The sequence below is a fragment of the Amphibalanus amphitrite genome, unplaced genomic scaffold (genome assembly GCF_019059575.1).
Source record: "Amphibalanus amphitrite isolate SeventyFive unplaced genomic scaffold, NRLGWU_Aamphi_draft 001205F_arrow, whole genome shotgun sequence".
Taxonomy (NCBI): Eukaryota; Metazoa; Arthropoda; class Thecostraca; order Balanomorpha; family Balanidae; genus Amphibalanus; species Amphibalanus amphitrite.
Genome location: NW_024882699.1, coordinates 32,501 through 45,012, shown reverse-complemented (window position 1 = coordinate 45,012; position 12,512 = coordinate 32,501). Strand labels below are relative to the sequence as shown.

The 12,512-nt window shown below is 47.6% G+C and overlaps 1 protein-coding gene across 3 annotated transcripts in view; it reads left to right on the top strand.

Annotated features, from left to right (window-relative positions):
• The window catches only part of LOC122371102 (sodium-independent sulfate anion transporter-like), a 56,487-nt gene extending 44,956 nt beyond the window's left edge, over positions 1–11,531 (top strand). For all 3 annotated transcript variants that reach the window (XM_043347194.1, XM_043347192.1, XM_043347193.1), the window contains 12 exons: positions 127–306; positions 1,195–1,390; positions 1,897–2,000; positions 3,467–3,583; positions 3,911–4,085; positions 5,628–5,798; positions 6,545–6,706; positions 8,097–8,237; positions 8,601–8,749; positions 9,131–9,304; positions 9,683–9,839; positions 10,221–11,531. In XM_043347194.1, the coding sequence (XP_043203129.1) occupies positions 127–306; positions 1,195–1,390; positions 1,897–2,000; positions 3,467–3,583; positions 3,911–4,085; positions 5,628–5,798; positions 6,545–6,706; positions 8,097–8,237; positions 8,601–8,749; positions 9,131–9,304; positions 9,683–9,839; positions 10,221–10,282 (1,788 nt within the window). In that variant the 3' untranslated portion in view covers positions 10,283–11,531. The remainder of the gene's footprint in view (positions 1–126; positions 307–1,194; positions 1,391–1,896; positions 2,001–3,466; positions 3,584–3,910; positions 4,086–5,627; positions 5,799–6,544; positions 6,707–8,096; positions 8,238–8,600; positions 8,750–9,130; positions 9,305–9,682; positions 9,840–10,220) is intronic.
• Positions 11,532–12,512: the final 981 nt, after the last annotated feature.

Genomic DNA, 12,512 nt, shown 5'->3' with positions numbered 1-12,512 from the left:
TCGCCGGGAGCAAGAGCATGTTATTACAGAATAGGCATTTCCCTCAATCTTATCCCAAATCACCAATACGAAAATAAGATGAGAAGCGAGAACTTCTTTCTCTCTGATGGTGATTTTCGTTTTCAGAACCGCGCCAGTCGACTCTGCTCGAAGGAGACGCTGTACGGCACGCTACCCATCCTCACCTGGGGTCCCAAGTACACGCGCGAGGACCTGCTTGGTGACGTGATTGCCGGCCTGACCGTGGGTCTGACCGTCATCCCTCAGGGCATCGCCTACGGCATCCTGGCCGGCCTACCCGCTAACGTGAGTTTATTGATGGTAGCGAGTAGGGTGGAAGGGAAAGGGAGAGGGTTTGAATGCCATAGTCTCTGACTCGCTCTGTTTTGTTCTTCGTAAAAAAAAAAAATGTTCTGGTTTTGGTGTGTAGTTCTGCTGGTTGTAGTTTGTGTCAGAGATTGTTGGTGTTGGGTTTTATACTTATCCAAAATTTTTGACTGCATAAGTCGCAATATCCTGTGACAGCATCCATGCTAGTGGTTACTGGTTTCAAGGCTTGCTAGTTTACCCAGACTGTTACAGCGTCAGTCCATTCTCAGGGCTCAACCAAACCATGCCTGCTACCTGACTCTCCTGGACCGAAACTTACCATCCGTCTATCCAGGACCAAGCCTAAATATTCATCCATCCGGGACCAATACCCAACATCCGTCTCTCCAGGTCCGAGAGCCACCATCCTTGTATCCGGAACTGAAACCTGCCAGCTGTTCATCCGTGACGGAGACCTACCATTGCTCAATCCGGATCCTAGGTACCTACTCTCTCTGTCGCACTGATCCATTCGCACATGTTTTACCGGCGCCAGACTAAGCCGATTATAGAATTTGCATGCGTATAAAAGTGCTGCTTCTGCACTTCTCTCTCATGTCATTGGTTTTTCGAGCCTCGTCATCTCAAGCATTTGTTAGGGTGGTGCCAATGGCAATGAATTATGGTACGGACGGGACTGTGCGGAGTGCATATTGCTGTGGGCGTATTTTTTATGCCCATCTAAGGCGTGCCTATTTAACGCCTATCAAATTTGTCTTACGCATGCCTAATGTCACATGTTGTATTTTCGTATCTATCCTGATGCCTATTTATCTCTGGGATCCAAAATGAATTCAATCAACCTCCGTTCTCTCTGTTTTGCAGTATGGTCTATACAGCGCTTTCCTAGGCTGTTTCATCTACTGCATTCTCGGCTCGACCAAAGCGATCACCATCGGACCCACGGCTATCATGGCTCTAATGACGCACGAGTACGGTTACCATGGAAACCCGCAGATGGCGACCCTGCTAACTTTCTTCACGGGATTGATCGTACTTGCTGCCGGCTTCTTGCAACTCGGTGAGTAGAATGTTGTGAGGTCTAAACTCTGAGCACGATTTTTGTGTACTAAGATCGACATCGGAGGTGTTCAGGTTCGAACAAATTGCTCAAGAGTTCGGTCGGTTGTATTGTGGCGTTACACTGATCTATTATTTTGCATTGCAAATGCGGAAATTATGTCACCTCATTCCCTATACCGATAGGAATGATTAATGGGGTCGCTGTTGTTGGTGAAAAGTCGATGCAAATGCCGTTTCCTGTGTGACATGTAACAGGCCGCCTTCATATCGGAACAGCAGCTATGACCTTTTGGTAGAAGAGATGGCAACGAACGCTAAGCAGAACTCAAGCCCGGGGTCTTGGTGATATCACGTGACACCACGTGACACCATGTCTCACCCTGTTGTGACTATTCAGTGGACCACGCTGGGGGCACATGGCATTACATAACCCGCTCCTCTGCCTCCCTGTATGACAAATGGCTGTCTCCCCCTGACAAGCTGTGTTGTCTGGTCATCACGCAGGTTTTCTGATCGACTTTATGTCGGCACCGGTGGTGTCGGGCTTCACGTCCGCTGCAGCCATCACCATAGCAACGTCGCAACTCAAGGGCATCTTCGGCGTCAAGGTATGGGCTGGTTTGTCCAGCAACGACTGTTTCGTGTACTAGGCGGTGTTCGTCAATCGTTTTATGGCGTGATGAAACTTGAAGTGGCATGGAGTCCTATCTTTAGAATGGACCGGACGTTTTGTCAATGCAGATTTAAAGCGACTGGGGGCGGTAGGTCTGACTGGTTTTGGGAACTGCTCATTACAATGCACCTGAGCTGGCTTTAGCGAGCTGGTTGCCTATTTATTTGGTGTGGGATCTTACCGTAACGGTGCGTGATGGAAACGAGCGGTTCTATTTGTGTACGTGAATTACCTACTTTAATTCAGAATCCACTTCTTGGCGTATGGATCAATTTGGTTGAAGGAACTTAATTTATCTTCAGTGTGAAACCAGAGCTCTCCTTGGCCACACGTGGATCAATCTATGCAGCATTTTGATGTTATGTTTAAATAGGAGCAGAGCACATTAAAGTTCTGAACGATTTGCGTCTCATAATGTAATCGGTTAACTAAACACACGTTCCTTACTAGTCCAAAATCATGTGTTGACCAATAAATTAATTAACTATAAGAATGTCGACGTGGCCACTATTTGTTTATCAGTTTCTAATACACCTTTTTGCACTCAAAATAGGCATCTTTTCATTCAATTTCGGCGAATCGCATTCAATTTTAGCGATCTCTCATTTGCTTCGAATAGAGAGATCGCTAAAATTGAATGCAATTCGCCGAAATTGAATGAAAAGATGCCTATTTTGAGTGCAAAAAGGTGTAATACCAGTATAACGCCTTTTGGGGCGACTAACGGAGCGAGCGAGAGGGTGAGCCTTGCACGTGCGAAATTTCGACGAGGTACCTCCAGCTGACTTGTGCACGGCACCCTACTAACCGGTCTCTAGCGATGTGCCAAATTTGAGCACAATCGGCCCAGCCGTTCTCGAGATCTGGAAGCGGCACCCTGCACGTGCGCACGTGCAAAATGGGTCCCAACTGAGTTTTGCACGGCACCCTACTAACCGGTCCCTAACAATGTATCAAATTTGAGCGCCATCGGTCCAGCCGTTCTCGGGATCTGGAATCGCCCCCTGCACGTGCGCACGTGCAGCAGCACCCCAATTCTGGCACATGGATATGCATTGCCTAGTGGGTGCCTACCTTCATGCCAACTCTCAGCGCAATCGGCCCAGTAGTTACCGAGATATTGCAACAATTACAAAAGTGACACCTCTTCGTTTTGCACGTGGCACGTGCATAAGGGGTCACCCACATGCATCGGGAATAGTGCAATACTTGGTAGAATGAATGAAGCTACCCTACAAAAATTACCGCATGTAAATCGGTCAAGTGGTTGCTGAGATATAAGCCTCGCAAAAGCGTGACCACGGCCGGCCGGCCGCTCATACTCAGAAATTTCCGTTAATCTAAGGAAAGACTATATAGGCTCGCTTCGCTCGCTCCGTAATTACCGACTTTTTCCTCCAGGTGCATGGTGAAGGTATCATCCACACATTCGAGGATCTGGTCAAGAACATCGGTGACACCAACTATAACGACCTGGCGCTGGGCATCACGTGCTGTCTCATCCTCATTGCCATGAGGGTGAGTATGAGGGGGCACCCCTGCTCGGAGGAACATCGCCGACTCTCTCTCTCTCTCTCTCTCTCTCTCTCTCTCTCTCTCTCTCTCTCTCTCTCTCTCTCTCTCTCTCTCTCTCTCTCGCTCTCTCTTTATTTCTCCTCTCATTGTATCGCAGATTTGTTCAAGCTCATTCATGTCTTCACTTTCAGGCGTTGAATAAGCTACCAGTAGCCAATATCATACGCGACCCTCATTAACACCTTTGCGAAATGATAACCGCTACTTCCGATCACCATTTGAACCCTCGCTCCCCACACACACTGTCTAACCCCCGCCCCCTCACCGCAGGAGATGAAGCGTATTCAGGTGGTGGGGCCTGGCCACGGCAACAGTCGGACGCGCGAAATCCTCCAGAAGTTCATCAAGTTCACGTCGATCGCCCGAAATGCTATTATCGTGATGGCTGCAGCGGCTATGGTTGCCATTATGCAGGCACATGGTCTGAAGCCGTTCTCGATGACAAGTGAGTTGTGGAACGTGGGGTGGTGTTTGGTGGGTTAGAATTCATGCTATGCTAAATTGTTTTAGCTCGGACAAAAATTGTTCTATATAGAGCTGATTGTGGATGAGTGGAATGTCGTTGTTTTCACATTATGCACAAGTCATAGTGGTAAAAGGACACAAAACGTTAACGATATGCAGATATTATGCAGTGTTCTTGATTTATCAAAGCAACAAGCCATCAGATATCTCATTGTTCAAAATCATGATTGGCAGTTATACTGTGAGTGAACCAAAACAAATGTAGCGCCGCCAGCTGTGCTCCCTAGGTTACTTCCCACCACACACCACTACCCGCTCCCCGCGTCTCTAACCAGGGTTGGCAAATTTATGCCAGCAGCCGGTTTAAACCGGTTTAATCCATGGATTAAACCGGCTGGCATAAACTAATTTAAGCCACCCCGGTTTAAACCAGTGTGCACCAACATAATAAATGCCACTTACGTTAACTTGTCGTAACATCATTTAGGTTAAACTGCTTCTTCTCTTCACATTTTCTATACACACCTTTCAATTTTACATGCTAACTTGTAATGTTTTTTTCCTGGGGGTTAACTTTATGTCATTCATTATTGATCTGTTTCCTGTATCAAATGGTTATTTTGATCTGCAGTGTTTTACACAACTATATAGCTGTTTACATGGGTGGTTCATGGAATGAAAAGTCTTGGAGACAGCCTCAATAAAGAAACCAATTTCGATTCTATGAGAAGCTGTAGCAAACATGACCTTATGCCAAATGCATGGTGCAAGGATCAGTGAATGGTAAGGCCTAAAAACTATCATACAGATCATTGCCTATTTACTAGGGAACTGTCTATTGCTTAAGCAGTCAGTGACACTAAACAAAGGAATTGACAGCACTGAGCACGGCCACCATTATAGGCTCCAAAGTTCATGTAAAAAACAATAATAAGTGTGATTAGTTAGGGACACTGTTATACCAAGAAAACAACATGCACTACCAGAACAAACGCAAGCCATAGGAACATTCCAGAAGATTTATAAATGATGAGTTGTTACAATTATTTCCTGTGCCATTAAAAAAATCACCGAATGGGTGATACCGTGATAATTTTTTTCTAGTGTTACTGGCCCAGTCCCCAGACGCTTGGTCAGAATACATTTTACATGTAAAATAAAGTGAGACTTTCAACTGGTAAACCGAATGTTAAGATTAGAATGTGCTTATGCCTTATACCTACTTTGTTTCTTAGCTTAGTTACCTACTGACCAGATTGACAACATAATCACATGCCAAAATGTTGACATAATACCAAATGACACGGCATTGACTTCCTGCACTCTGCACCGTCACCAACGAGTACACTGACCCACAAGATAGGTTATAGTAGATGTTTTGACTGAAGGTGGTTTTTATTAATTTAAGCCGGTTTAAACCGGTTTAAACCGGTTAAAACCACTGGCTGGCATAAATTCAATTTAAGCCGGCTTTTATCCAACCCTGTCTCTAACTCTACCTAACTCCCCGCTCTACCCGCAGAGTCTGTCGAGGCCGGCCTGCCGACTCCGTCACCACCGGCGTTCTCCATCTGGGACCCGTACCAGAACCGTACCATGTCCTTCTCCGACATGACGTCGGCCCTGGGCGCCGGCCTGGGCATCATCCCCCTGCTGGCGGTCATCGAGAACGTGGCCATCGCTAAGGCTTTTGGTGAGTGAGGGGTGGGGGTGAGGGAGGGGAAGGGGCGGGGAGGGAAGTGGGGCTTGTGAGAGATTATTTATCTTGAAGGTGTTTTGATGTTGAAATGAATGACTTGGTAGGGGTGAGGGTTAGGCTTAGTCGTCATATTTTCAGGGATTAGAAAGAAATAGTCGTGGCATTGGTCTAGCTGTTGTCTTAATTTTTCTTGTCTTAATTTCCATAGTATACCATGTCTTGCTCTGTTTGGTTAGTAGATGTGTAGCTATTATATTTTCCAACTGCAATCGTTCCTAGCTCAGTGTCATACTGCCCTTTCAAGGCCACGCCTCTCAACCGGCTCTCTCATCGGTCTCCAATTTCTCTCCTCACACAACCCTCTCTCAGGACCCCTTCTGAGGCTCTCAGGCGCCCCTTCTGAGGCTCTCACGCCCCTCTAATTTCGCTCTCATGTGCCTCTCTTTTCATCCCACGCCCATCGTTCGCACGGTTCTTGCGACATGCTGTATCAGTTTCAACCCTCTCGCCATGGCTGGTCTCCTCTCTCTCTCTCTCTCTCTCTCTCTCTCTCTCTCTCTCTCTCTCTCTCTCTCTCTCTCTCTCTCTCTCTCTCTCTCTCTCTCTCTCTCTCTCTCTCTCTCTCTCTCTCTCTCTCTCTCTCTCTCTCTCTCTCTCTCTCCCATCTCTCTCTCTCTCTCTCCCATCTCTCTCTCCCTCTCTCTCTCTCCCACTTACTCCCCCACTCTACCCACCGACAGCCGAGGGGCAGCGGATTGATGCCACCCAGGAGATGATCGCTCTGGGCATCTGCAACCTGGTCGGCTCCTTCTTCTCTTCGATGCCGGTGACAGGATCGTTCAGCAGGACGGCTGTCAACAACAGCTCCGGAGTGCGCACGCCACTGGGAGGCATCTTCACCGGTGAGTGGTTACGTCAGAGGGTTTTGGAGTGACGTCAGTGGGTTTATAGTTATGTCACGGGGTTTGTGGGCAAAGGAATTTTGGTTTGTGGTGGCAGTATTTGGGGATGGGGTGGAGGTCAATGAATGGGAGGTGAATGGATTGTTGTGGGGATGATCGAAGCACCAATTGTTCATACTCATAGGTGATAGAAAGCTTGGAAGGTAGATAAAGAAGGTTTAGTAATTTAATATTTAGTGATGCATGGGTTCTCTTTTTGTTTCACAATCATGAGTGAGGTACCAAATGTACATGGTTCATTTTTTTGGTGTCTTACCCTTTTGCTTCATAAAATCTAAAACCAAAATAAAAGATTGATTCGCATTGAATCGGTGTTTGTTTGGAATCTCAACACCATGTTGACTTTCAAACCAGCGCTCTATATCGTGTTCGAATTGCAAACGGTGCCGCGTCAGCGCGCGCGCATCTCTGTCGAAACGGTAACGGTGACTGCGCGTCGCAGATCCGGCGACATTATACACAATCTGGCCTTATCTGGCGCGGAACATTGTCACTTCCCGATTGCGACACTCCCGGTACATACCAGCGGACGGCTGTTCAGCGCCGAGCGCGTTCATCATATTCAAAAGACAGGCGCCTGAGTCTGTTCTGTATGAAGAGACAGGCGTCAAAGTCGCGTCTGGATGAATCTGGAAGTGTAGGGAGTGGCTTCGGTCTTGTATGGGGTTGTTCTGCACGTGCGGCGGACACATGTGGTTATGTAGGCGCCCTGGTGGCGCGGTGGAATGAATCGTGTTTTTGGACTGATGCTGACGAAAACAGACGTTGGTGTGTCGTTCGATGATGTAGATGGAGACCCTGACGCCAGATTATGTCGCTGGAAGGTATCGCCAGGCAATGTTGCCAGTCAGTGTCGAGGTACAATGTCGCTGTGTTGCGGCCTGGTATTCGTACTGGCCAGCCGGCAGCCGGTAGTGGAAAAGTACCGGACTGGGATGGCTGTCTAGGCAATGAGGCGGATATGGCGTGATGGTCCTCTGCATTTACTGGCTATGAACCGTTATGGCAGCTGGCATCCCAACACAACAAACTCGAAGTGGAGGTAGCTTGGGAAGCTTCCGGACCTAGTTACTGATTTTTTCGTTTTTTTTTCGTTTTTTTTCTCATTCCTGTCAAGTGGAGCTCTTATATGCTGGGCACGGGGCAGCGTCCTGTGATAGTATACGGTCCCTAATTGTCGATATTTCCTCTTCACCACAACGTTTTCAACATGAAGCCTGCTCACCTCTTCCTTTCTCTTTCTCTGTTCCCCATGTTGTGCTCCCTAATAACTGCTCCGCTGCTCTTCCCCTGCCCGTTTAACACTCCCTCGCTCTCTCTTCGCTGACAGGTCTTCTGGTGATGCTGGCTCTGCAGTTCCTCACGCCTTATTTCGTGTTCATCCCGAAGGCTACACTCTCGGCCGTCATCATCTGTGCTGTCATCTACATGATAGAGATCGAGATCGTGCGGCCAATGTGGCGCAGTAGACGTAAGTGGCGTTCTGTGGGAGTTTGTAATGCCACGCCCACTTTTTGTTTGTTTACGTTTTCCGCATTCGTATGGAATCATGCTAGCAGTTCTTCTCGAGGGTTACAATCCAAAAAATATTGCTCTTTATCTTATTCTTTATTTCTAGCGATATCTCACATGATAAGCTTTAACTGTATTCGTCGTTAAATTGCAATTTGTTACGTTTTTTTCTTACGTATCTATATGCGACTATCGACTATATCTAGACATATAAGTGCACGAGTTTTGTGATGCATTCCTCTCATGAAAGGGTTAAACACCTTAGCATTCATTACCGGGTCGTGCTCTCCATTCTGACCATTCGCCCTCCCCTGCTGCACAGGTCTGGACCTGATTCCGTTCTTTGCCACCTTCTTCACGTGCATCTTCTGGGGCCTCGAGTACGGCATCGGCGTCGGCACCATGATCAGCCTGGGCATGATCCTGTTCAAGGCCGCCCGACCCAAGGTCGTCATCACCGAGAAAAAACTGGTGAGTGCAGCAGTGCAGAGCTGATGCGGTATGGGAGGAAATTGTGTGGTGATGTGCCTACTGTGAGTTGGATGAATGACATTGGTACTGACCATTTGCTGCTCTTTTCATAAACATTTCTATGAATAGGCCCTGGAAGCGTCGAAAGTAAGGTAGAGAGCTTTAGTTATGTTTCGTAAGATTAAGAGCTACAGTTTACTTGTCTTGCTTTGTGCTGATTGATCTTATGTTTACGGTCAACTACTTCAAGCACAGCCGTGAGCCGTCTGAATCAATAATGGTTTTAAGCTGGGCTCTTACATATTTTGTATATTTTTAAAAAACTCAATAAGTCCCCGTCACTCGCTCATACCTCTAACGTCCCCCCCCCCCCCTGCACAGCCGGGTTCCTCGCAGGTATACATCTACGTGTACCCGGACTCTGGCCTGACGTACCCGGCCGCCGAGCACGTGCGGGCCGTGGTCACCGACGCCGCCGTCATTCACGGGAACAGTGTGGAGCCGGTGGTGTTGGACTGTAACAACGTGCGCTACTCGGACTTTACCTCGGCTGAGGTGAGTGTGATGAGGAGAGGGGGAGGAGAGAGAGAGAGAGAGAGAGAGAGAGAGAGAGAGAGAGAGAGAGAGAGAGAGAGAGAGAGAGAGAGAGAGAGGGAGAGTGGAAGGAAGAGGAAAGAGAATATAGGAATGGAGGAGCAGAACAGAGGAATGGAGGAATGAAAATGTGGCATGCAAGCTGGATGGGGATAACGAAAAGAGTCGAATGGGAAAATTACAAAGGTAAATGAAACAGCTGACGAGAGACGGAGTTATATTTGCAAGATTTTGGTTTTGACACAGGCCTTGAAACGGAACGATAATGTCAGTGTCGTGGCTATACCGATTGATCCATGCATGTTCTTCTTTAACCCCTTCCGTCCCTCCACTCGCCAGTGTATGAACCTGCTGGTGAAGGAGTTCCGCGAGCGTCACCAGCAGCTGATCTTTGTCGGCATGAAGCGCAGCATTCGCTCGTGCTGGGACGGCGCCGGCCACTCGGACGGACGAGTCAGCTGTGCTACCGTGGCCGACGCCGAACAGCTTATCGCCGGTTAGTGCGGGGGAGCGAGGGGAACTTAAACTGCGGTGGACGACCTTAGCCTGAGGGGAAGCAGGGTGAAGGGTAAAGTTGTAGCGGTTTATGCTTATGGCGATTGGACGCGTATTTGTGTGGTGTTGGCCAGTAGTTTGGACTCAAACGTATTTTCAATGCGCTGTTTCTCGGCGTAGGTGCTTGCTGAATGTAGACCATTACCTCAGAGTACGAGTATGGTACGTTACAGAGTACAGAGGAGAAAAGTACGCTTTGTAGTGATGGCGGTTGATAGTTTTCCTCAATGCCCATGGCAGCTTGCTACCTTATCTTTCAGATGTACATTTAATTTTCCTTAGCTTTGGGATAGCGTAGACTAACAATATGCCCCGTTTCCAGATCACTGCAACGCCCCCGAGGTGAAGGTGGACGGCGCTGGCGGCACGGAGGCCACGGCGTGATCGCGCCACCTGTCGCAGCGCGGCGCAGTAAAAGTGTGCGCCGCGGCCGCTAGGCGGCAGCACAGTCGGCCGGCCAGCCCGCCCGTTGTTTGTAGCGCTGTGGTCCGCGGCGTGGAGTGACGCGGCTCTGCGCCAAACAGACGGACCGAGTCAGTATTGCGGAGCGCTGGAAGACGGAGGACCGACTCTTGCCCGCCTCTGACCAGTGTCCAGTGAGAGAGAGAGAGCGAGGAGCGCGCGCTCTTATGCCGGAGAGAGCATAGGAGTGGTGGGGAGAGTGTGGGAGGAGACGCATCCGCCGCCGCCTAAAGCTGCGCAGAGAGAACCGCTGCGGATGGCGCGAATTACTGTCCGAATACATGTGCGCGATGGCGCGCTTTTCCAAGTGGAGTTCGTCCATTTAGATTGATTGTGACGGAAAAGTGGTCTAAATGTCGATTGTGAGGATTATATTTTGAATATTTAGCCCAGTTGTCGCCTGTACCGGCTAACCTATCGCCGGTTACGTGTTTCGCGTTGTGTGTCTCGTGTAAAGCATCATCGCAATTCGCGAGCGATGAGCTATGTTACGTATTCTTTTCGGTAGTGTTCTATACTAGAGCGTTTTCACTCTACATCCGGTTGGACCAAGTAGGTAAAGTGTAGTCTCGGATGAGGTGTGTCGTGTCGTGTGCGAAATGATGTGCCATGCTAGCGTACTGCAGTCCACGTGAAGTTATTTGAGGCGTCATTCACTTTTTACACTTTCTGTGCGTCCGTATTATTTGTTGGTCTTTGTGATTTTGTTAATCGTGTAGTTTCTGTTTTCTTCGTGAAACTAAAAGATAAAATCGATTTGTTGTGAATGGGCGACGAGAGAACGGCCATTGATGATTATTTCATTCACGTGTGTACGAGTGCGTAATATTGCGTAATATTAACTCATTCCACTTTAGTGCCGCTCCGAACAATGGGAGACGCTTCGAGTTTTAACGAGTTAATTATGATAAAATATTTTAAAACTGATATATTGACACACGGCACTATTTTATCGATCGTTTTCTTTGACCCCTCTTGATTGATTCAGCCTGCCGCGCGCGTGTGTGTCTGTCCGTTATATCTGTTTTTATCTGTCCTTGTCTGCATGTTTGTGTGTCTGTGTGCGCGGCAACTGGCTGACCAATTCGCTTACGATGCGTGCTGACTATGTATTTTTGCCTATATAAGCATTATGCAGTGAATTGTGCTGTAATATACCGCGCATCGCATATTCTGGTGTTTATCAATTTCATGGCGACGGGGGATTTCGAGGAAATAGGTATGAATGTTCATCATGAGCACCTATTATTTATCGAAGGCTATGACTCATGCAGAACTTAACTGTACTTCACCACACGTAGTAAAGCCCTTAAGAAACTCCTAAAACGAGGCACAGTATCCCGGTTGTCATTTAAAGGTAGTGTGCCACCTTTGAAAGATTTCCCATTTTATTTTTCCTAGGATAAGAAGCTTCTGTTTTTACCTAATATCGCAAAAAAAAAAATCAAAAATGGGCCTGGAATAGTGCCTTTTTCGCCTAAAAGTTTATCGGTTTTTAGATATGTATAACAACTGTAGTGGGCTCACCTGCAAACAGGCGTCGGGCAACAATCGCGAATGCGGCGCACTTGTGACAATAAGCAAAGGTCATTATAGTGTTACGACCATACGACGTACGGGAATGAGTTATCAGCTGTCTAATCGTAGACAACACAATGTCGAGCCTTAAACTGTAAGCCCGTATTGGTATTGTTTCTTTTATTTGGCTGTCGAACATTATTTATGGTTTGAAATATGATTTTATGTAAAATAATTGATATGAAAAAGCCGTCTTATAAGTTATGACCCCATTTCACCACACGCAAGTGGCAGAAATGACAATGATCAGCTGACGCATTTTTCTTGGCCGAAGTCAGAGCGCGCGGCCCGACGCACCACGCGTATTTGGAAATTCCGACCTCGACGAGCATCAGAAGCCACCTAACAGGCGTGTTCGAAACCGCAGGAGATGATGATGAACGGGTTTATCGAAACTTGATTGGATGAGCATATCGGTAATAGCGATTTCAGTGTGTGCATTTATTGTTCATAGTGGTGTGAAATGTGGTTGGGGTACGACCGACAACCCGTCGGGGCGAATTTCGCACTGGGGTACTCAAAATTTGAAGAATTTAAGACGTTTCCATGAGTTTTGAAGGTATGGATAAGTTCT